The following is a 25,652-nucleotide window of genomic DNA, read 5'->3' as shown; positions in this document are numbered from 1 at the left end:
GCCGGGTCAATCAGTAGCATGAAGGAATTCTGATTGTCTTGAATGGTTATGATTCTACAGCAGCATTTATTGAGTCACTTGAGAAAAAGTGACTCTATGTAATCGGTCAGTGTTAGTCTGTCCGGCCGGCCGTAGACACCACCTTAACGTTGGACTTTTCTCGGAAACTATCAAAGCGATCGGGCTCATATTTTGTTTAGTCGTGACCTCCAATGACCTCTACACTTTAACGATGGTTTCGTTGACCTTTGACCTTTTTCAAGGTCACAGGTCAGCGTCAAAGGAAAAATTAGACATTTTATATCTTTGACAAAGTTCATCGGATGTGATTGAAACTTTGTAGGATTATTCTTTACATCAAAGTATTTACATCTGTAGCCTTTTACGAACGTTATCAGAAAAACAAGGGAGATAACTAGCCTTTTCTGTTCGGCAACACACAACTTAACGTTGGGCTTTTCTCGGAAACTATAAAAGTGACCGGGCTCAAATTTTATGTGAACGTGACTCATTGTGTTGTGAATAGCAATTTCTTCCTGTCCATCTGATGCCTCATATAATATTCAGAACTGCGAAAGTGACTCGATCGAGCGTTTGCTCTTCTTGTTTTTGTACCAATTCATATTGGGCCTAAAAAAAAAAATAGGTGTGGTTACGGTAACCCGACCTACCCTTTTTTTAGGGGCCGACCCTATAACTTTTTATTACATTTGTCCAAAAAAACACACACAAAAACAAGAAAACGAGTGCAGAAAACGCAATGAAAGCGAAAGTGCCCGAGTCGCACACTTATTTCCCTGTCAAGTAGGTTTAATTTGTACACATTAGAAAAAAAAGTTTTAAAAAAAATAAAAAAAAGTGATTGCCTACCTTCCTACCCTATTTTTTTGGCAATGTTACCGTAACCACACCTATTTTATTTTTTGGCCTTACTTAAAATGAAGGTGAGTTGTATGAGCATTTGGTTTTTGCTGTTACTTCTTGAAGCCTAGACCTCAGCTTTCTCTGGATTAATGTTAGATTTCATGTCTAGTTGCACCTTTTCTTCCACTCCCACACACACACACTCTGACATTCTTCATTCTCACTTTCCGTTGCCTCTAATACCAGACTTTTTTACCAGAAAGTTTTTATTAATAAAACTATTAAAAGCAAAAGCATTGAATAAAAAAGCTAAAACATATATCTTCTGTTTACCGATGAAAGAAAGTTGGTGCACTGTGTGTTATCTTTATTACGATCTTATATCTATTAAAGATATCTGAAATACACATGCGATTGCATGCAACAAACATACAGCAAAATACAATATGCCAAACACAGGAGATTAAACAATCACATTTTGATTTGGGTGAGCTTATTATTGTCGACTGATTCTGCAGACCTCAAAACTTCTACAGATGTCCACAGTGGTGCTATGGAAACCAGTTGGAAATTATTTGCAGTTGCCATGTTACTATTTGAATTTCAAGTTTTAAAACATGTAGCATACAGCGCAACTGCCAAAACAGAACAATTTTGAAACCTGATCTTGACATAATTACTGTTTGAATTTTGAGTTTTGAAACATGTATATTATAATTATAAACTGCCAAAGCAGAGAACATTTTCTAAACCTGATCTTGACCTAATTCTTTAATAACTGTTTCTTTGAAACTGAATACAAAATCAAATCGCACAAAAACTGCTGTCGTCTCTGCAAGCATCTTCATCAATTTACATCAAGGCTCACTCAATATTATATCAGCAAAATAAATAACTCGCTGAAGTAAAACTCTGGTTTCTTTTTGGTAAAGGTGAAACAATGTAATGTACAATGCATATGGCACTTGGTCTCTAATAACTATATCTTGTGAAATCCACTCTTCTAAGGAACTACAATGGAATGCATGATTATCAACTTTCTGAAGCATGTATTCAAACCCAGAAAAGCTAGATTAAAGCTAATAATTCTCCACACAGCACCAGTTAGAGGGGAAATCATCATACTTAATCTGAGACAAAGCACAACACATTCTGTGTCTGCAATTTATGGGTCCCACTAGTCATGCGAATAGCGAAAGAGGAATTAAGAAAACATACCACATTACAAACATCCATAGTTCTATATAGTGACAAAGTGACAACATTTAATGAACAGTATAATTTCTGCAAGCAAACTAGAAAAGAATAAATGACCACAAATTTGAAAAGAGCATCTGCAAACTCATAATGCTTCTTTAAAATAATTTTATAAAACAATAGAAATTAATATAAACACAAGAATGAAGCATTCTGGTTAATTATACACAGGAAAACCGCAGCAAAATATTAAAAAATAATGCTTTTTTATATGCACTTATATGCGCCTTCCAACAATAGCAAAAGTAATATAAGTAGGACACATCTATATCCATGTAATACTACATGTAGATTCATATTTTGAGCTTTTAAAATAGCACTGCAAATTCTCGAATGACTTCACAGTACAACACACAATCATTGTTTCGATCATTTTCAATGTTCTGCCCCATATACAGTATTGTGTCCAGAATTTGAGGAAGCATCGATGATCTGGAGTAAATCTTCTACATGTAATACAAAAATAATCTGTAATTAAAATCAGTGCTTTATGACCAGTCACTAAAGCTGCTGTGATTATGAACGTACATGAAAATATAGAAGGGCAACACCCTATTTTTTCTGTCCTGTGACCTAAATCTGCAGAACACTATAACGTTCAAATTGCCCGAACAACACTTACATGGCGCAATATAATGATCATCAACCTTAGCTGACCCTCTTCGTTATGGAGACGGAGGAAGCTAGCACCTAAGAATCGAATCTCCAACAAGTCGCGTAAGGCGAAAATACAATATTTAGTCAAGTAGCTGTCGAACTCACAGAATGAAACTGAACGCAATGCCATTTTACTCGTAGCATCGTCAGGCCACCGCTCATGGCAAAGGCAGTGAAATTGACAAGAAGAGCGGGGTAGTAGTTGCGCTAAGAAGGATAGCTTGCTTTTCTGTACCTTTCTTTGTTTTAACTTTCTGAGCGTGTTTTTAATCCAAACATATCATATCTATATGTTTTTGGAATCAGGAACCGACAAGGAATAAGATGAAAGTGTTTTTAAATTGATTTGGACAATTTGATTTTGATAATAATTTTTATATATTTAATTTTCAGAGCTTTTTTTTAATCCGAATATAACATATTTATATGTTTTTGGAATCAGCAAATGATGGAGAATAAGATAAACGTAAATTTGGATCGTTTTATAAATTTTTATTTTTTTTTACAATTTTCCGATTTTTAATGACCAAAGTCATTAATTAATTTTTAAGCCACCAAGCTGAAATGCAATACCGAACCCCGGGCTTCGTCGAAGATTACTTGACCAAAATTTGAACCAATTTGGTTGAAAAATGAGGGCGTGACAGTGCCGCCTCAACTTTCACGAAAAGCCGGATATGACGTCATCAAAGACATTTATCAAAAAAATGAAAAAAACGTTCGGGGATTTCATACCCAGGAACTCTCATGTCAAATTTCATAAAGATCGGTCCAGTAGTTTAGTCTGAATCGCTCTACACACACACACACACACACACACACACGCACGCACGCACGCACATACACCACGACCCTCGTTTCGATTCCCCCTCGATGTTAAAATATTTAGTCAAAACTTGACTAAATATAACAAACAGAGATGACATCCTAACAACAAATCTATAGCGACAAAAACAAAACAAAACAAATCTAGTAATAATTGATAAATTAATATCAGCAAAAAGAATAATATGGATGTACTGTTGCATATAGCAGTTCAATATCATGCATACCCATATGACATAGTTATCAACAGAAAAAGAAAGATAGGGAGCCTGCAGGTACTATTACTACTATGTATGTTCTACATATTAGAACTGTATCAATTCAAGAGACACAACCCTGAAGAATCTGACAAGCCGGGGTTGTAGTTCCTCTCAGCAGTCAATAATAAAACTACACAACGAATTAGTGTGACTATTATAATTCTGATCTCACAGAACTCTGTTAGATATACAGATACTTGTAGAAGCTAGTGCTTTCCACAAGAACATAAGTGGCATACTTCCTCAGCTGCTATTATAGCAACAGCTAATTGTAATTGGCACGTTGTTACATAATGCATACAAATGCAAGGTATATTCCATTAAAAAAAACAGCACAAAACAACTATTTAGCTACAGTGGTACCTGTGATGAAAGGACACCCTTCAGACCAGCCAAACACGTTCTTACATTGCAAGTGGCCTGTCAAGACAGGTAGATTTTGTTGAAGTTCAATTTTAATAGACGATGGGACAACAGAAAGTGTCCTTTCTTGGGAGGAGTCCTCTCACCAGAAGGGCCTTACATCGCAGGTATCACTGTACTTTTAACTATAACACTTTCTTTCTTTCTTTATTTGGTGTTTAACGTCGTTTTCAACCGTTCAAGGTTATATCGCGACGGGGAAAGGGGGGGGGGGGGGGATGGGATAGAGCCACTTGTTAATTGTTTCTTGTTCACAAAAGCACTAATCAAAAAATTGCTCCAGGGGCTTGCAACGTAGTACAATATATGACCTTACTGGGAGAATGCAAGTTTCCAGTACAAAGGACTAACATTTCTTACATACTGCTTGACTAAAATCTTAAACAAACATTGACTATATTCTATACAAGAAACACTTAACAAGAGTTAAAAGAGAAACAGAATCCGTTAGTCGCCTCTTACGACATGCTGGGGAGCATCGGGTAAACTCTTCCCCCTAACCCGCGGGGGGTTAACTATAACACCTATATGTTCATCCCACTATCATGCATACACACCTACAATGTAAGATACAGTAGGTTATGTTATGCTGCTAAGTACAATGTACAGCACAGTATTAGATAAATCTCTTCGTTTCAAGGAACAATCATGTGTACTAGCTGAAGGCCATTGCATACAGCAAACTAAAACATTACTGTGAAGCTGGCCTTCTGCATAACAACCCTTGAACCAGCCAGTCCATCGAAATATCGAAAAAGCAGTACAGTGTACTATCGGTGTGTGTTGTGTGTGTGTGTGTGTGTGTGTGTGTGTGTGTTGTGTTGTGTTGTGTGTGTTGTGTGTGTGTGTGTTGTGTGCGTGTGTGTGCGTGTGTGTGTGCGCATGCGTGTGTATAATGTTTCTATTTGCTTGTTAGTACAAGTGGCTTTGTTTTGTTGCATTCAAGTTGACAAAAGTGTGAAGAAAATGACTTCACATGCAACAATACTCATTTGAGGATTCACATATCCCTCCTGCCTTTCCCTGGCCATCACAACAGGAACAATAAAACAAGAACACAGAGCAAACACCAACAATAACAACTGTTTAACCAACAGCGACATCTCGGAAAGAATTCAGCTGACGCATGTACAGCGCCGACTTGAACTTGTTGCTTAATCAGATAAAGCAGCGGTCTCTTCCAGAAGGTCTCTCCGTCTTTCTGGGCGTTTATTTTTCAATCCTTCTGCCTTCCCTGATCATGCAACAAGCAAATTCCTAACACCAATTAGGAACCCGAAGATTCCAGAAACATTTTGGCAAGATTAGGCTGACTTTCTGCAAATCACTGTCACAAATTTGTTTTTTCTGAAAGTGTTTCAAGTTTTTGTTTGTTTATTGTTCATGTTTCTAATGGACAAGGAAAAAAACACCAGCAGCTGTGTTCAATGCTTCATGCACCATGGCTTGGGATCTTTTTTTTTTTTTTAGTACCAGAGGTCACCATGGTGACAATGAAGATCATGTCAAGGTCACAAGCTGAGAACAAGGTCCATCAATTCATGCAATCTGAAGGCAGTTTTTAAGTGGTTTCAAAACTGACAAAAACATTTATACTGTTTCGGCCTGGTAAGCATGTGATATTCTCAATGATTCGCAGTCAAAAAACTTTCCTTTTTCAAAACATTGCTTTTAACTGTGAGTGAAAATGGCAGCTTTGTGCCGTACAATGTACTGCACGATGAAAATATCCTCATTCTTTCAAAGTTGTAGACAAGTAACTTCCTTTTTCATCAAATGAGAAGTCTAAATGAGTAAAAATGGCAATGATACGAGTAATATAATATAGAGCAAATATGAAAGTAGCCATGTGCTCCGAGTTTCTCTTCTTTCAACTTTCTCACACATCTCTCTGTGATATCCAACCCTCTCCATGCAAACCCTTCCTTGTTCTTTTCTTAACGCTCCTGCATGACAAAAAATATTGCAATACCTGAACTCAAAAAAACAGGAATATGACACTCAGACACAGAACATTTATTTAATGTCACACACACACACACACACACACACACACACACACACACACACACACACACACACACACACACACACCCCACATACACACACATGCACACAGTTACTATTCATTTATTAAACTTCCTGCCCACATCCAGTGACATACAGAAACATGGACCAGCAATTCTTTATAAAGTGCGAGTATTGTCGACATATAGAATTATCTTGTCCACCCATTTGTATGTCCTTCAATTTTGGTGCCCATCCATCCTACTTTCATTCAGTCATCAAAATAAAAGAAACAAATATAAACAGAAACTATATACTCAGCACTGTAATCCAAGACATCTACACAAAAATCAAGCAACCATAAACATCCAATCTCCTTATTTTACAAAAAAAATCAACAATGAATTATGAAAAAACAATTATGAATTATGAAAAGCAATGTCCTGAGAAAAAGGAAAAGTCCAATCCTGTAACTGGTAGACCACCAAAAAGACAACACAGTATGCCGCTGACAATGTTGAAAAACAACCCTAAACAGTCAGTTCATGCTTCCTACATGTTACATAAGGTGTTTCAGGGCCTACCAGTCAACAACAAACCATACAAACAACATCACTCTTCAACCAGAAAACAAAAACGGGATAATCATCTCGTCAAACCACATGACAACAGCAATCTTCATCAATGAATCGGAATAATGTTTGAGCCGGTTTTTCTCAAATGTCAACCAAATGTTCCGTTTAAGTCGAATAGGGGTTTCCTGTTGTTCTTTGGTCCGAATCCCAGCGTTCAGCATTTTACGTTGCACACAGATCAATAGCTTTGTTTATCGCTTGCTGAATTATTGAGCTTTTCACCTCAAAAACTGGTTTCGTTTTCCCATTTTTATGTAAAAATTTCAATAAAAAAAACCCCACAAATAAACAAAAAGTATACAATGATTTTTGTGCACAATTTTGAATTTGGCATTACACGTGCACTGTGACACAGAAACAAATAGGAGACTCGAACAGGCCTTGAATGAATTTAATAAAAATGACAAAGACAGCAAAAATGGGAAAACCTGAGCATCCAGTTGCTCCAAGCCCAATAAATTTTGCATGGATTTTCCAGTGAGAATTTTTCACAGCTGCATCAACCCATGCAAACCAACATGGCCAGCAAAACAGCAAGGAAAGCACTTTTCTACACACATCCCCCTCAGTAAACTCCACTGGCATTAAACTGCTGAAGAGTGTGACCAACAGAGATGCGTGACTAAGAGAGTACTGTTTAGCATACACTTTCCCACTGTTTTTACGAGGCCATGTTTTGGCTTGGAGCCCAAGGTGCAAAATTTCTATCCCCCAGTTTTTCAGCCTGCAGTGCTTTCTACACAGCAGTCTGTTTTTATGGAGGTCAGAAATTTCAAGGGAACAAACCCTAAAGCTCTGTGTGCCAGATGCAATGCTGAAAAATAGGATTCCTTCCTAAGAAAACATTTCCTCTTCAACCGGCTTCTTCACCCAACCACACCCCAACTGCTGGAACTTCTTGATCATGGCGATTTTGGCAGCCTGAAAGTCAGCGACAGCCATCTTGTTCTGGTGGTAGGTGCGGGCATGAAGAAGATCCGGACGCCCGAAATGCTGGGCCACCTGCTTGAAGTTGTCGTACAGTGAGCGTTTGGCCAGGCGAGAGAACAGCTGCTTTTCCACTCTGTCGAATACAGTATTATTTGCATGAATTGCTCGTCATGGTACAGTCGAATCGGTCTATAGGGACCACCCCAGGTACCAACCAAAAGTTGTCCTGTGTGTGTGTGTGTGTGCGCATGTGTGTATGTGTGTGTGAGTGTGTGTGTGTGTGGGTGTTAGTGTTAGTGTAAGTGTGTGCGTGTGTGTGTGCAAATGCGCATGTGTAACAAACAAACCCCAACCAACACCAAAGATTTTGTATTCTTAAAAGATTTCATGTTCTTACACTTCCTAAACTTAACACTAATATAAGACAACACAACAAACCAGCAAGAAAACCAGAAAGCAAAACTCACACAGTGTGGCAGTGCCCCAGGGTCCCGTCCAGTACCTCAGGCTTCGGGTCACCCAACGTCCAGTTGATACTGAAGGCTTTGGTTTTCTGTGTCTCTCTCAGCGGCTGACATGCCGTTACACGTCCCAGCCAGGGGTGGTTGAGGTGGAAACCGGACGGCAGAACCGTCTCCAGGGGTGGAGGATCACGTGCTAATCGACAGCAGACAGCCCGCGAGAGATGGCCGTGGTCATACAAAAATCCTGGAAACAGGGAGACGGATTGTAATGAACAAGCCACAGAGAAAACAGGTACTGTGGAACTCCCCTTTTAACCCACCCCCCCCCCCCCTCCTCCTAGCCCCTCAATCTAAGGCCCTGCCCTCTCCCCAGCCTCTTAATTTCAGCCCCCCCCCCCCCCCCCTTCAATTTTTATCAAAGACACATTTCTGAATCCGCAAATATGATTAATTAGCTATTTTCATAAGAAGTCTGGCAGCTAAGATTCACATATTATCAAACAGATAAAACAGCATGGAAATGCATACCCCATATAACTGTCAGAAAACTTCGTTCAACTAACATTGGTGTTAACAGAATTTCGTTGTTGCTAAAAGCACATACTCTGCATGCAGCTTTTCATAATTTGTCATCAATAATACACCCATCTCACTACTGACACAATATTCAACCTCTTTCAATTCACAAGGACAAAAATGAAAAACAAGTTGCGAAAGGCGAAAATACTACATTTAGTCAAGCTGTGAAACTCACAGAATGAAACTGAACGCACTGCACTTTTTCACAATGACCGTAGTTTGCCGCTCGTGCAAAAGGCAGTGAAATTGACGAGCCTGTTTAGCGCGGTAGAGGTTGCGCTGTGCTACATAGCACGCTTTACTGCACCTCTCTTCGTTTTAACTTTCTGAGCGTGTTTTTAATCCAAACACATCATATCTATATGTTTTTGGAACCAAGAACCAACACGGAATAAGATGAAATTGTTTTTAAATCGATTTCCGACATTTTATTTTAATCATAATTTTTATATTTTCAATTTTGTTATTTTCAGAGCTTGTTTTTAATCTGAATATAACATATGTATATGTTTTTGGAATCAGAAAATGATGAAGAATAGGTTGAACGTAATTTTGGATCGTTTTATAAAAAAATAATTTTAATTACAATTTTCAGATTTTTAATGACCAAAGTCATCAATTAATTTTGAAGCCTCCAATCTGAAATGCAATACCAAAGTCCGGCCTTTGTCGAAGATTGCTTGGCCCAAATTTCAATCAACTTAAGTGAAAAATGAGGATGTGCCTCAACTTTTACAAAAAGCCGGATATGACGTCATCAAAGACATTTATCAAAAAAGTGAAAAAAATGTCTGGGGATATCATGCCCAGGAACTCTCATGTAAAATATCATAAAGATCGGTCCAGTAGTTTACTCTGAATCGCTCTACACACACACAGACAGACACACACACAGACAGACAGACACACACACACACACCACGACCCTCGTCTCGATTCCCCCTCTATGTTAAAACATTTAGTCAAAACTTGACAAATGTAAATATGAAAACAATATTTAATCTTCTGCAATACAAACACAACAATCTCGTTACTCACCCAGGGTGAGAGAATCCAGATACACAGGCTCCACAAAATGTGAGAGTAGTGCCCCCTGCAGACCAAGAACGTTCCAGCGGCAGATTTTGTCGGTACAAGACATTGTACGAAGGCGTTCGCCTCTGACAACACCATCCCATGTCTGCATTGTCACTTCCTTTGTATCCACCGGAATCGTCCCTTCTCCTGTTGCCAGAACATACAGTGATAGGCCTTGTTAGTCTATGCTCCTCTGTATGAGCCTACTTTTGTCAAGTTTGGCATATGCAATGCTACAAACAATGCACCTGCTCTCTCATCTACAAACCAAAGTGAAATACTGCAACATTCTTATGCCCTTGCCAACTCGGGTATGCACAGTCGAGCACCCCACATATCCATGTGTGTAATTGTTTTAACCTTTAGCACTCCAGATTCCAGCCAGCATTACTTCCCCTGTAGCCACATTATTTTGCTTACCTAGCGTAAGAATAACACCCACTAACTTTCAACACTTACAACTTCTTTGAAAATGCACTAATAAGCATGAAACGTTGTGGTTGTGATGGGGTTATATTTAACATTAAAATATTTTTGTTTGCATGCATCAATTATTTTCTTAGCATAAATATAAATACAAAATGAAAAGGGGTTGTGTTGGCTAGTCCGTGGAATTTTGTGAAACTAACCAGTCTATGTCTGGTGAAACTCCTTTGATCAGGTAATCATGTTGACCATCCAACTTCCTGATCCTGGTATCTAAATAAATATATTTGTGGACCAGTGCATGTCATGGGACGATTTTTTTTAATAGTTCGGTTAGCAACAACAAGCAGAGAAAAGCTTTGATCTCCACTAGATCCACAGGTCGCCATTTCCGAACAGGCACACTTTTTACGTCTTGTCACTGGCTTGCTTTGCGCTGAATTTGAGTCAGTTTCTACGCAGTGTCTCTTCGACAAGCAAGTCAAGCATTTGCTACGCAGTCAGATTATCGGTAATGTTTGCTGGTCCTGTCATTTCACTAAACTGGACCAGCCACTGTTTGTATTCATCTGCACTTTCGTAAATTCCGTTTCGTAACTGTCACTTGATGAACTGTCTTTTTTTTTCACCGCGATACACAGTTCATTGCGAAGATCTTCCTCAGCATACGATTTGTTGTCAAGAAACAACTCAAAAGAAAGTTTCAAACTCATCATCCTCCATCTTGCTTGTCGAAGCGCTAAAGTACTTTATCGATGCAAAAACAAAAGCAGAAAACTTCGACGAAACCGACTCAAATGCAGCGCAGACGACACGACGAGATAACGGAAGGAAGTAAGCCTCGCTTTGGCTCAAGTGCCGTTAAAAATACCGTTTTTCTCGTATGCAAATACGAACGAGAAGTTGGTCATACGAACAAGCCTTGTGCTGGCGACGCTAATCGCCGCTGGCTGGCAAAGGGGGGGAAATGGCTGGGCGACGAAAATCGCTGCTGGCGTGCTAAAGGTTAAGGCACAAGTCAATTACTTTTTCAACTTTACTCCTCTTAGGATTTTATTTTAGATCATTTTGGGGCTAGGCAATTGTAAGATTTGGTATTGTATGCGCAATTAAAAATTAAAACTTTAACAACAATGGAATCATTAACATGAAAACAGGTACACAGACAAGCAAAAAAACACAGACAAGCACACAAAAAACAGACAAACACTCCAACACACACACACACTGACACACACACACAGAAAACAAACCTCCTTCCATCTTGGTACGCAGCAGGCCCTGTACGTTGGAGGTGAATGTGGGGCTGTGTTCTCTATTCTCAACACCAGCAAGCACTCCCGAGTTGGATGCCGCGTCCCTGTGACATCCCCATAATCATCAGCATCATCTTCATCATCACTTCATGATGAAGATAATAACCAATGCACAACTATAACCAGCATCAGTCTATAAATCTAATCAACTGTCTTATATGTCAATCCATTCATCCATCCGTCTGTCCTTACGCCCGTCCTCCAGCCATCCATCCAAAAACAGTCAATCTCTCTCATTCACCCACAACCCCCTCATCATCTTTCTTTATTTGGTGTTTAACGTCGTTTTCAACCACGAAGGTTATATCGCGACGGGGAAAGGGGGGAGATGGGATAGAGCCACTTGTCAATAGTTTCTTGTTCACAAAAGCACTAATCAAAAAATTGCTCCAGGGGCTTGCAACGTAGTACAATATATTACCTTACTGGGAGAATGCAAGTTTCCAATACAAAGGACTTAACATTTCTTACATACTGCTTGACTAAAATCTTTACAAACATTGACTATATTCTATACAAGAAACACTTAACAAGGGTAAAAGGAGAAACAGAGTCCGTTAGTCGCCTCTTACATGCTGGGGAGCATCGGGTAAATTCTTCCCCCTAACCTGCGGGGGGACCCCCTCATCATATAATATATCAAAGACGAAGGACCTTTTTTTTCATTTACTGATCTATCAGTCCATTCACCTGCTCAGCCAGCCATTCATCCATGAATCAAAATCTAAAAAAAGGTTAATGTCTAGTAACTGCCTGAATACTCAAGCAAAGAATCTACATCTGCATAGATCTACGAGGACTGGGTGGCCGAGTGGTAACGCACTTGCGCTCGGAAGCGAGAGGTTGCGAGTTCGACCCTGGGTCAGGGCGTTAGCAATTTTCTCCGCACTTTCCTAACCTAGGTGGTGGGTTCAAGTGCTAGTCTTTCGGATGAGACGAAAAACCGAGGTCCCTTCGTGTACACTACATTGGGGTGTGCACGTTAAAGATCCCACGATTGACAAAAGGGTTTTCCTGGAAAAATTGTATAGGCATAGATAAAAAAATTTCCACCAAAATACCCGTGTGACTTGGAATAATAGGCCGTGAAAAGTAGGATATGCGCCGAAATGGCTGCGATTTGTTGGTCGATGTGAATGCGTGATGTATTGTGTAAAAAATTCCATCTCACACGGCATAAATAGATCCCTGCGCCTTGATTCCGAGTCTGGAGATACGCGCGCGATATAAGACTTCATATAACATAACATAACATTTTGGGCCACTAACAGTCAGACCTACACAAAAAACACAAACACAATATTCTATACCGTTTTCTCACTCTTGATTTTAAAACATTCATAGTCTTGAAATGTCATTGTGTATTTAAAAAAAATAAAAATACATAAAAGTTCAACGAAATAACCCTTTGTTGTCTTCTGGCTCTTGATGTCATTTTTGTTGTATATCTGGTTTTTTAATTTTTTTTGTAATAAAACTTCAAATCAAACTTATCTATGTTGTACTGACCTGGGAGAAAATAGAGCTCCATCTCCACACGGTGCCGTGGAGATGTAAAGGTGAAAGGTTATGCCGGCCTTGACCCTCAGTTTGCCGCTGTTGCCTTTTTCGAACAGGTCATGGGGGGTGTTCGGATCATACGTCAGCAACTGCTGGTACAAAAACCTGTAACGCAAGACATTTTCGTGAAAACTTGAGAATGTAATTTGTAGCTCAACACTTCAATAAAGTCATGCCTTAAAAAGAAAGAAATGAAGCTTGAGTACAACAAAACTAAAAAACTTAAAATAGGCTCGACTTTTATTTTGCCCTTTTGTCTCTGCCATGACTTCAAATAAAACTTGAAAAATATTCAAAATGATAAGATTTAGCTTTATCTCAAAGCATGTTATCACACAAAGTTTAGAAGACTTAACTCATTGTCTCCCAGGTACGGATATATCCGTACCCACTCATATGGCTCTATCTGACCAGGTACGGATATATCCGCTCAGACGGTTAGCTTCAGTCGATTCCTGTAACGTCGATCTAACGCCTGCATTCCAGCGTGTTGATACACAGTTACAACACAGTTACTACAATTCTGAGTGACCAGCACAGCTGGTCTTGGCTTAAAAAAACGTGGTCAACATAGGTGTGGTAGAAAGTATTAACCTACTCACTCACAACTAAGTGCAACATTTCAATGCAGATTGCATGTTGTTTTGATGCCATATTCATATTGACACTTCTGATTATAGGAACTGATTATCACTCTTGTCAGTCAAATGCCATCTCCTACCTCATGAAACCTCTCCTGGTGATGATTTCGGCGTGGGAATCGTTGACTGTGTTTCCCTCCAGGCTCAGCTTGTCTCCAGTTATACAGCGGTTACCTGCACAAGACAGTTATAAACAATGTTAGCTCAGAGTATTGTGTACAGTGGAACCCATATTATAAGACCTCCAAAAAGCTGAAAAAAATCAGGCCTTAAAAAGGAGGGAGTCTTAAAATGGTAAATTTACAGAGGTTATGAACAGAAAATCTGAAAAACTAAGGTTTAAGGAGGAAGTCTTATATTGGGGGGGGGGTCTAAAAAGGGGGACACCTGCAATGTAAGGACACCCTGGGCTGCTCCCAAGGATGTCCCTTCATCCCAGGCACCATGGTATTTGTATCTTCATCTTCTTCATTCATTTAGCGGCCACAATCGTCTTATCAATTATTCTGACGCTTTTTTTGTGCATCCTGGATATTCTTGTGTTTCTGTAATCCACCGAACTCGGACATGGATTACAGGATCTTTTCCGTGCGTACTTGGTCTTGTGCTTGCATCTACACCATTCCCTTGAAAAGAAAATAAGGTGTGCAAAAACAATCCTACCTGTCCCAATGCTGATGACCACCCCCACATCGTCCACCCCACGCTGCATCACCAGTCCCGCGATGACCTTTCTGCCTGCAAGGTTTTCTGGGATAGAGGCAATGAGGGAGTTGAAGGTCTGGTGGGTCAAGGCCGCAACCTTGTCAAAGTGGGTCATGTTCTCTGGAGCAATGTCAACCTGAAAAGAGAGAGAACAGTACATGACTTCAACTTGGGAACTTGGTGTAAAAATGATATCAGCAGAAATTGAAGTAATGCCTGTGGATTAAAAAACAAAACAAACAAAAACCTTTGGCTCTGCAACAAAAAGGGTCAGGTTCTTGGTAATAAGGATTGCAAGTGTAAAACTAAAAGGAAAGACGCCCTTATCCCATACTTCTTCTTCTTCTTCTGCGTTCGTGGGCTGAAACTCCCACGTACATTCGTGTTTTTTGCACGAGTGGAATTTTACGTGTATGACCGTTTTTTACCCTGCCATTGAGGCAGCCATACGCCGCTTTCGGAGGAAGCATGCTGGATATTTTCGTGTTTCTATAACCCACCGAACTCTGACATGGATTACAGGATCTTTTCCGTGCGCACTTGGTCTTGTGCTTGCGTGTACACACGAAGGGGGATAAGCCACTAGCAGGTCTGCACATAAGTTGACCTGGGAGATCGGAAAAATCCCCACCAGGCGGCGCGGCGACCGGGATTCGAACCCTCGACCTTCCGATTAAGAGGCCGACGTCTTACCACCCCGCCACAGCGCCCGTCTTCCCATACAAAAGTCTGGACAACATCTGAGGGGCTTTACATGATGATCTACACACGAAGGAAGGTATCTCTAACACACCAAAGAGTACTATGCTCTTATTCCACGTAAACGCCCAGACAATATTATATGCGTGGTGCTTTATATGATGCTTTACACAAGGAGGAAGATATCTTGAACACACTAAAGAGTAATATTCTCTTATCCCACGTAAAAGACCGAACAATATCTGTGGTGCTTTACCTGATGCTTTACCCAAGAAGGAAGATATCTTTAAGTTTAATAACATACGGAAGAGGTAGGAGTGGCAGCGGAGTACTGCCCCTCAGCGATAAGAGTCCTCAGTGCAACGTCAGCGGCTTCTTTGCGACCATCCTTCTTGTTGTGACAAGTGACACCGGGAAACTGACGACTGCCCACCTTAGCTGCCATCACAAACCTGCAGACAGTGTTTACTCTGTGAGCACATCGTACAGTGAAACCTTTACTTCTTCAAGTTTTAGCACACAATATATATTCTTTCTTTCTTTATTTGGTGTTTAACGTCGTTTTCAACCACGAAGGTTATATCGCGACGGGGAAAGGGGGGAGATGGGATAGAGGCTCTTGTCAATTGTTTCTTGTTCACAAAAGCACTAATCAAAAATTTGCTCCAGGGGCTTGCAACGTACTACAATATATGACCTTACTGGGAGAATGCAAGTTTCCAGTACAAAGGACTTAACATTTCTTACATACTGCTGGACTAAAATCTTTAAAAAAAATTGACTATATTCTATTCAAGAAACACTTAACAAGGGTAAAAGGAGAAACAGAATCCGTTAGTCGCCTCTTACGACATGCTGGGGAGCATCGGGTAAATTCTTCCCCCTAACCCGCGGGGGGTTACAATATATATATAATATTATATTCAAACTGACAACTCACTGTCTTAGGAATCAAGTAATTAAAAAAATGATATTAATTGGTTTAAACAATGTTTATTCATATTTACATGTTCAGAAAATGTACATGGACATAGGGTGAAGACAACAATGATATCAATTAAACACAGCTTTTCCATTGCACACACAAAAAAACGCAATCAAAATTTCACATGCAGAATCCTAAATGTACACTAAAGATGACATCACATTAACTCATTCGCTGCGTGTCGGAACTGGAATTCCGACACCTGTGTTTAGCGTTGGCTGCGTGCCGGTACTTGAGTTCCGACGGATATCACGAATTTTTAACGGTGTAAACGGTCCTGCTGACCAAGGGAAACAACCCCTGCAATGAACTTCTATCTGTCTACAGTGGTACCATTCACTGTAAACAGTTCCTTCCCTTAAATTGTTGGGATTAATAAAAATTTTGTTGACGGTGTGCGACCCACGTGTTTTGACTTTTCCAAGATGGCGGATCGTTCTGCTGAGACGTAGTAACTTGAAAAGAGTGCTAGAACGTGTTATTCAGTACGGTTCTGATCTTGACCTCAGTGATGATGATAGTGGAGATGATATTTTAGATTCTGGTGACGATTTTGTGCCAATGGACGATCATTTGGGTGATGATTCGGGCAATGCAAGTGTCGATCATGACATTGTGTATGATGAACCCATGACGTAGAAAGTTTTTTTGTTTTGCTTCAAATTGGATATTTTGCCTGGATATGAAGATAACAAAAGGTATGTACTTTCAAATGTTTCATATATTTTCTAAAAGAGTAAGTTCCAAACTTTGCAAAAACATAAGGTATGTAAGGTTATCTTGTGTTGTTGATTTTTAATAATTTTTTCAAAATGGCTCTAAATCGCGCGTTGGCAGGGAACACAGGGGAAATTTAGACGCGCAGCGAATGAGTTAAATTTGTTTACCTACGGCCTCTGGACAAACACCAATGGCTGTTATACGATATATACTATTATAGCAAAATAAATTCTTGCTGTTCTTATTTTTTTTGTTCTTGGTAAGTGTCCTGCATTTGAAAAATCCCATTATCTGAGAAGCATCACCCACATTTGTGTGTACAGTGGAACCCCCTTTTAAAGACCTTCAAAAATCTGAGAAAACCGAGTCTTAAAAAGGAGGGAGTCTTAAAATGGGGGGACATTTACAGAGGTTATGAACAGAAAATGTGAAAAAATAGGGTCTTAAAAGTCTTAAAATGGGGGGGGGTCTCAAAAAGGGGGGTACCACTGTCCTGTAACACTGCCATAAATGTCCTCTATATGGAGTCTTAACACGCTCAGCTGCCTCAATAAAGATACAGTGGAACCCCCCTTATAAGGCCCCCCAAAATCAGGTCTAATAAAGGAAGGAGTCTTAATGGGAGTTCATTTACACAAGTTATGAACAAAACGTCCCGAAACACAAGGTCTTAACAAGAAGGGCAAAGCCCATACGACTCACATGCTTTACACATTTTTCCTACCAAAATATATGTGACCTTGACCCAAGGTCAAGGTCATCCAAGGTCATGCAACACAAAGCTGTTAATTCAAGACATAGGAAGTACAATGGTGCTTATTGGCTCTTTCTACCATGAGATATGGTCACTTTTAGTGGTTCACTACCTTATTTTGGTCACATTTCATAAGGGTCAAAGTGACCTTGACCATGATCATATGTGACCAAATGTGTCTCATGATGAAAGCACAACATGTGCCCCACATAATTTTTAAGTTTGAAACAGTTATCTTCCATAGTTCAGGGTCAAGGTCACTTCAAAATATGTATACAATCCAACTTTGAAGAGCTCCTGTGACCTTGACCTTGAAGCAAGGTAAACCAAACTGGTATCAAAAGATGGGGCTTACTTTGCCCTATATATCATATATAGGTGAGGTATTGAATCTCAAAAACTTCAGAGAAAATGTGAAAAATGTGAAAAATAGCTGTTTTTTAGGCAACATTTATGGCCCCTGCGACCTTGACCTTGAAGCAAGGTCAAGATGCTATGTATGTTTTTTGGGGCCTTGTCATCATACACCATCTTGCCAAATTTGGTACTGATAGACTGAATAGTGTCCAAAAAATATCCAACGTTAAAGTTTTCCGGACGGACGGACGTCCGGACGTCCGTCGTCCGGACGGACGACTCGGGTGAGTACATAGACTCACTTTTGCTTCGCATGTGAGTCAAAAACGGGCAGGTCTAAAGCTAGGGGGTCTTAAAAAGGGGGTTCCGTGGTACCAAAAATACTGCCAGCAATGCCTTCTGCAGGGAGCTGTTTATACACACTCTGATGCCCCAATAAAGATACCCCTCAAAAAACAAAACAAAATGATAAAACCAACTCACACAGGGCGATGGGAGGGCCCTCTTTGATGAACCACCTCAATAATGGCCTGCATACGTCGTGACTGGGCATACTCCATCAAGGCACTGATGGGGTTCTTGTTCAGAGCTGCAAAGCTCTCCGACGTAATCTTCAGGGTCGAGTTGTCTCCGGCAGACATGGAGGAGGCACCTGCTGCGTTCAACAGTGGCAAGCTGTGGGATCGTGGGATACCAGTTTCCATGGAAACCGGGCCAGAATAGTGAAGGCTGCTGCTTTCTGTTGGGCCTATGCCGCCTAGCCAAAGGAGATAGGTCAATGTTAGCTTAACCGTCTTTAACCTTTTTTTCACCATTCAGTACGTTCGTGAGCAGCTATGTACACGTACACACATAAATGCAAAAACACATCTGTATACATCCTTACACACACTTGTTTTCTCTCTCAAACACACACACACACACACACACACAGTGACACACTTTTTTTGTAACACACACACACACACACAAACACTCTGTCACACACAAACACTCATGGTTTTTCACTCTGAACAAAAAAGATCCATTAATTTCCTTTCAAATGAATCTAAACTGTATCTCAGGCTCTTACCAAAGCTGTGTGCCGAAAGCCCAGTCTTACTCATCTGTTGCTCGATGACATCCACTGGAGCATGAGGCCTGAAACAGTTGATATATTTTTTGTTCAATAATTTGGGTAACAATATGAATAAAGGATTTAAAGTGGATAATCCAGACGGTAGCAGCCTCTAGCTAATAGAACCCCCTGTATAAGATCTCCCCCTTCCATCTGTGTGTGTGTGTGTGTGTTTGTCAGTGTGTGTGTGCGTGTGTGTGTGTGTGCGTGCGTTTGTGTGTGTGTGTGTGTGTGTGCGTTTGTACGTCAGTGTGTGTATGTGAATGTGTGCAGGTGTGTGTGCGTTGCATGTGTGTGTGAGTGTCAGTATGACTATGAGTGCAAGTTCATGTCATTGTCAATTTCATTTGCTGTAAAATAGATAACTGTCACAGAGTTTAAATACACTAGGTCTGAACACTGAAACAGGTTACAAAGTAAAACTGGAGTGCTCAAAAACAAAACCACTAACCTGAAGACAAGCGTTAGTCCTTCCCCAGTGAACCTCTGCAGCGATGTCGGCATGGAAACAAACTGTATCGGCTGGCTCTGTGATGACATCAAGCCTTGCGATGGTGAGGGCATCTGTGAAAACGGAGCTCTTGGTAGGCCCTGTAAACTCATCAACCCCCCAGCTCCAGCCGGTGGCCGTGTCTGTGCAGACGGCAACACCTGGTGGTGAGAAGGTGGCTGAAAAGTTGGGCCTGCGTCACTTGCAGGCTCGGCTTTCGGTGAGACTGCACTCAAAGGTTTCCAGTCTAGCTCTCCCACTTCCACAGTGCGAAGGCCTCCTGTTGTCTCCTTCTTTCCATCTTGGTCTGCAACTGATGTTGTCACCCGCAATGACTGATGCGAAGATGGTGAGAAAGACGATGGAGGGGGTGGTGGTTGCATGGACCGTGCTTCAATGTCCCTCACATCATGCGTGCCAAAAACAGTATGAGCACGTTCTCTTCCAACAGCCCAAAACGTTTCAGCATCTGTCAAAGCCAGTAAGCCTCGGCCCCTTCCTCTACCCCACCCTTTTCCTGTTGAACTTTTCTGTGCGTGTGTGCTACTGTTCAGAGCCCCACCATCACTGGGACCAAAATCTGGATAGCTTGCTAATAGTTCCTGTGGTGTTGGGGGTTTGCCTTGTTTAGGTCGTGAGGGCGGCAGCGCTGCTCGTGCACCTGGAGAACGCTTTCCAAGGTGAGAAGTATCTCCACTCTGTTCATAGGATGGCCGCTCTTGTTCATAACATGGGTCGGATTCGAATCTCTCTTGAGCTAACACCTTGCCGCTGTCCGTCAAGCTGCAAAGATAGCCTGAAACTTGCACATGCTGAGCGCAGGCTTGCAACAGATGTCTGATCTCCTCTTCTGTCATTTCCAGTACCTCTGCAAGCTTGGACACTGACATGCTCTGCCCTGGCTCCGTGCTGATCCTGAAGATGACCTCTTCCTCCGCAGGGATCCCCCTCTCCGCTTCGTCCATTTCCTCGTCATACTGGCACGGCATGTCTGTGAACATGAGATCCCCCATCATGTCTTGATACCTGGCCATGTTTGGATCCACATCATCGCCTCCCTCTTCAAAGTAGTCGTAGTCTTCGTCAGCACTGTCGCCATCGTCACCAATATCATCTCTGTCCCTCGCAGCGGCTGCTGTTTGACCTTGCACTTGGTGAAAAGCGTTGGTTTCATTACCACTGTGCTGCTGTCTACTGCCGCTGGTGTTGGCTTCATCCGAATCTGACACTATCCCAGAGTCTGATGGCACCACAGGTTTCTGGGACCCAGACATAATGGACCCCAGAGCAATGTTTTTATTCGGTTTTGCGTGGTGAGGGGGGTAGGGTGCCTTGAAGTTGCGTCCAACATGGCGATGGTGTTGTCGTTCATCCAGCTGCCCTGATCCCTGCACGCACAAAATTTTTTGTTTGTGAAAATGAACACTAACAAGGTCCATGGGACTGACAGGTACAATACAAGTAACAGTGAAGTGTGTGTGTGTGTGTGTGTATGCGTGTGTATGTGTATGTCCCGGTGTGTGTACGCACGTGTGTGTGTGTATCAGCGTGTGCATGTGTGTGTCCCAGTGTGTGTGTGTACGCACGCGTGTGTGTGCATGATCGTGTGCATGGTGTATGTGTGCTCATGTGTGTCGAGTAACAGTCTGTCTGATCTGTACCTATGTCTTTGTGAATGTGAGCCTGTGCATACATTAGGCCAAAAAAAAAAATTGTCTGTTTCTGGTCACCCGACCGACCCTAAATTTCGGCGCCGACCCTAAACTTTTTTTTTCCAAACTCCAAAATTTTGGGTTTTTTGGTGGTGGTAGAGGACAGGGTGAGAAAATGAACAACAAAAACGTGTGAAAACGAAAGTCCGCTGACGATTTGTAAATGTGTTGAGTGTCTTGTCTCTATGTATAGTGAATCCAGTCTCTTTGCGCGATTTTTAAAGTTAGTTTTATTGGTCTACATTTGGGGGTAAAAAAAAAAAAAAAAAAAAAAAAAAATAAAAAAATCCCGACCTACCGACCCTATTTTTTTTAGCCATGTTACCAGAAACAGACAAATTTTTTTTTTTGGCCTTACCATGCATGTGAACATCTTGTGCGCAGCATTGATCAGAGCAGTTCAACTGTTGGTTAATGCTTATGTGGCAAGCGCTATTCTTCCTGCTGCCACTGTCTGTGTGTTTGTTAGGGAGGGGTGAGATGAGAGCCGTTGGGAGAGGACAGGAGTAAATTAATAGGCGACAGGGAGATCAGGGCACATTATTCCCAAAAATGAAACGTTCTTCATTACAGGGACAATCCTTTTTTTTCAGCTGATTATTTATATTACTTCTTGCACTGTATTTTTCTTTCTTCTGTCTTAATGGGCTGCTACTCCCATGTACACTGGTGTTTTCCACAGGTGGGTTTTTCGTCCAGCACTTTATGTACAAGCCTGACTATTCAAACAGTTAACCAAGCCACAGTCTTTTTACTTACCCTGCTGTCGTGCTGTCCCATGGATGAAGGATTGTAGGCCCCAGGAGCGCTGTTGTCGGCCTGGGAGTTTCTGAACATGTTGCTGTCCATGGCTTCCCTGCTTAACGACCACAAAGGTTTCTTGCCATGCGAGGATTCCCCCGTTTGAACGACTACTCCGTCCTTCTGGAGTTTGTACAAAACTTTGTTCACCTCTTTTTTTGGTTTCCCGCCGATGCCTCTAGCAATGTCGAGGGCTGTCTTTGGTTGCCTCTGGTGGTTCAGATACTCCTGGACCTTGCGTGAAATATCACGAGGGTTTGGAGGTTGTCTAAATGCATCTGCCACAGGATTACTCCGATTAGGCTGCAACATATAGAGCAGATGATAAGTTCAATTATATTATAAGGCTGAATGAATGAGCGAATCAAGATATTTTTGTTTTGAAGACCTGTATAAAGTCGAAGTGCAGAAAATAGAATGGGATGCAAGGCTGCAGTAGAGTAAAGTGCAAATATATCACGTCAACTTAGTTCAAGCCATCGCCGTTTCTGTGATGTTCAACATTTCCCATGAACTAGCTGTAAAACTCACTAAAAGGACTGCAGTTTTCATTATTTTCTGCAAGTCTATTAAAACTGTGAATGACATTGAGCAACAGATGAGTAAGACTAGGCTTCCCAGATGAGAACCCACCTGTGAAATACCGTGAAAACAAAACACTAGATTTCTGTAAGTGGTAAAACAGAGCTAATCTTAAATGATCTACAGACTTAACAGCATCAGTTCTCACAAACCTGAACCTTAGCCTTTCTCAGTTCTGGAGGCCAATGTGCCACAAAGTGAAAGTAGGGCTTGTTTTTTCTCATACAGTAAAATAAATGGCCTATTTTGTCACATTATCAAAACAATTTGCGAAAAATAATTCAGCATTACTTTCAACACTTACCAAAACAAATCTTATTAAATAAACGTTAAATATTATCTCTCGCACTCGTCTGTGGGTGTAAGCTAGTGGCGGAAGTTGGTACACTTTACTTACTTCTTGACTCTCAAGTCAACTTGCAAAGGCATACAACGCGTTAATATATATATATACTATTGAACAGCAGAGTGCATGCAACTTATACCCCAAACCAAAGGCTCATATCTGTCGGAAAGTGATCCCTTGCCATTCTGTGGCACGAAACCCCAGTTTCTGTGTGCAGTGCAATGTGTCCAACATGGCTGACACGAAACCGATCCAAAAACAGGAACTGGGAAATTCCACGAAAACGAAAGTAAAAAAAACAAAAAGTAGCCAATAGCTCTCACGCGCAGAATACAACGCTGAAATCGCAATTTCTGGGCATGTCGTGCTTGTCAAAACACTCAAGCAACTTTGAAAATTCTCTAGTTACGCTTACTAAGCAAGTTTCACGTGAATCGCTTGCAGTTTCACCCCATTGCTGAGCAATCTGAAACCTACCTGGTGACTAAGAAGATACCATTTATGTGGAGTCTCTCTCCTCACGGACACCACTCCCCTTCGCTTCAATTCCTTCAGCGTTCGTTGTACCTGTTGTTTTTGAATTGTAGTGTTCTTTGAAATATTTAAAACCGATGCACTCTTTTCGGGGCATCGATTCAGGTAGCTGACAATCTCGTCGTGTGACTCTGCATTGTCCGCCATAACTAGGGTTGCGGTGTTTACGAATCAACGAACGACAACTCTGTCGAGATTCGCCAAGAGAAAACGAAAGTAAAACGAAAGAAAAGAAGTCGCGTATACAGGTGAAGCAATATCAAAATATTAAAATTACTTTCCTAGGATGGGAGGGGGGGTCAAAGTCCAGACACACACACAAAAGAAGAAGAAGAAGAAGAAGAAGAAGAACATGATCATGCAATGGGAGGATGGATTCGATAATTGTATGCTAGCCTCAATTGATTACAATTATCAGGCTGCAGGGCCGGACCAAATGAGTTGTAAGGGGGGGTTCCTCCTTTTTTTGGGGGGGGGGGGAAATCAGCAAAGTGGCGAAGCCACAAGCGCGCGCCTGCTTTGCAGGCGCGCGAACTAGGGGAGTCCGGGGGCATGCTCCCCCGGAAAATGTTTGAAAAACGGTTAAAATCTGTGCAATCTGGGCCTTGTTTTGAGGGTTAAGAGCAGCATTGTTTTGGTGCTAAAACTAGTAAAAAAAACAACACTCAAAGCAAGGTACATGCTTTTTCCAGGGGTGGGGTTCCGGAACCCCTGGAACCCCCCCCCCCCCCCCCCCTGGGTCCGGCCCTGAGGCTGTGAACAGAGAAAAGCTGCACGGTGTGGTGGCCCGTATTCTGTGAACACTGAGAGAAAGGCAGAATAAGTGCAGAGTTACAGTATTCTGTTGACAGGGTAAAACAAAAGTAGTCAGAGTGAAGGTATTCTCAGTGTAGAAAGAGAAAAGCGGATTTTATCGAATAAACAGTACTTTTCAGGGCCGGGCAACCGGGGGGGTTATGGGGGTTGCGCAACACCCCCCCCCCCCCCCCCCTTAGCCTAAACATGTACCTCACTTATTTAATTTTTTTTATTATTGTTTATTATATGCCGTTTCATGCAAGGAGCGACCATTTTCCTATCTCAGAATATGACCTACCCATCAGCTTCAGGGGGCTTCGCCCCCTGGCCCCCACAAAGGGCTCTGCCCCTTGCGGATCCCGCCAAGGAGAACATCCCGTTGGACCACCACTGGCAACCCCCCCCCCCCCCCCCCCCCCCACCTCCTCTTAGCCTAGTCCGGCCCTGCTTTTAAAGTGGTAAGCAGTGGTGTCAAGTTCTGCGGACAGAGAAAAACACTGACATCGGTAGTGCAGATCTAGTGTCTGTGTTCTGCAAAGAAAATCAGAACTTGAGTGACTTTATTCTGTAGTCGGAGAAAAGCAAAACGGTAGTGTATTCTGCAGAGTGAAAAGCAGAATTTGAGAGGTTGTATTCTCAGCCGGCCGGTGTAGATGGAGAAAAAGTACTGAATGAGTGCTGAGTGGTTGTATTTTAAAGACAAGGCAGTTTTGTGTCAGTACAGTGGTAATGGCGGCTTTATTGTTCGGATGCCTGGAAACTTTTAAATAAACACGAACGGCGCAAGCTGCACACACCACGCTCTCTCTTTTTCCGAGCCTGTGCCCTCCCCGCAAGCTGCACACACCACGCTCTCTCTTTTTCCGAGCCTTTGCCCTCCCCCACCCCGCCTCTCTCTCGCTCCCTCTCATACACACACACACACACTGACACACACTGACCCACACCCACACACACACACTGACACACCCCTCCACACACACAAAGCAAGTCACACTGAGAAGCCAAGTGCTTCAACGTATACTAGCTAGCCTACATCACAGGAGCTTGTATCAAAGAGCCGGTATTAAGTTATTCCTTCATCCTTACTGTATCCTTACTACCACTATTCACTAGTATCAAGTCAGTGAG

At 41.6% G+C, this 25,652-nt stretch overlaps 1 protein-coding gene across 1 annotated transcript; it reads right to left on the bottom strand.

Annotated features, from left to right (window-relative positions):
* Window positions 1-1,143: 1,143 nt before the first annotated feature.
* On the bottom strand, window positions 1,144-23,422 carry LOC138971524 (double-stranded RNA-specific adenosine deaminase-like). Its single transcript, XM_070344268.1, has 13 exons — window positions 23,329-23,422; window positions 22,220-22,564; window positions 19,710-21,136; window positions 19,214-19,281; window positions 18,625-18,898; window positions 15,630-15,777; window positions 14,585-14,762; window positions 14,002-14,095; window positions 13,230-13,385; window positions 11,658-11,764; window positions 9,940-10,125; window positions 8,326-8,566; window positions 1,144-7,991 (listed from the first exon to the last, which is right to left on the bottom strand). Exons 1-13 carry the CDS (start codon window positions 23,371-23,373, stop codon window positions 7,763-7,765), a joined length of 3,498 nt encoding a protein of 1,165 aa, XP_070200369.1. The 5' UTR covers window positions 23,374-23,422; the 3' UTR covers window positions 1,144-7,762.
* Between the last annotated feature and the right edge of the window lie 2,230 nt (window positions 23,423-25,652).

This window comes from Littorina saxatilis, linkage group LG7 (assembly GCF_037325665.1).
Source record: "Littorina saxatilis isolate snail1 linkage group LG7, US_GU_Lsax_2.0, whole genome shotgun sequence".
Lineage (NCBI taxonomy): Eukaryota > Metazoa > Mollusca > Gastropoda > Littorinimorpha > Littorinidae > Littorina > Littorina saxatilis.
This window is presented reverse-complemented; position numbering and strand designations above follow the sequence as displayed.

Coding starts and splice junctions, on each gene's coding strand:
- LOC138971524 (XM_070344268.1), bottom strand. CDS start 23,373: ATGGCAAGGGATCACTTTCCGACAGATATGAGCCTTTGGTTTGGG. Junction 14,763..15,629: donor CTGCCACTCCTACCTCTTCC/GTATGTTATTAA, acceptor CTCTCTTTTCAG/GTTGACATTGCTCCAGAGAA. Junction 14,096..14,584: donor GGTCATCAGCATTGGGACAG/GTAGGATTGTTT, acceptor TGTCTTGTGCAG/GTAACCGCTGTATAACTGGA.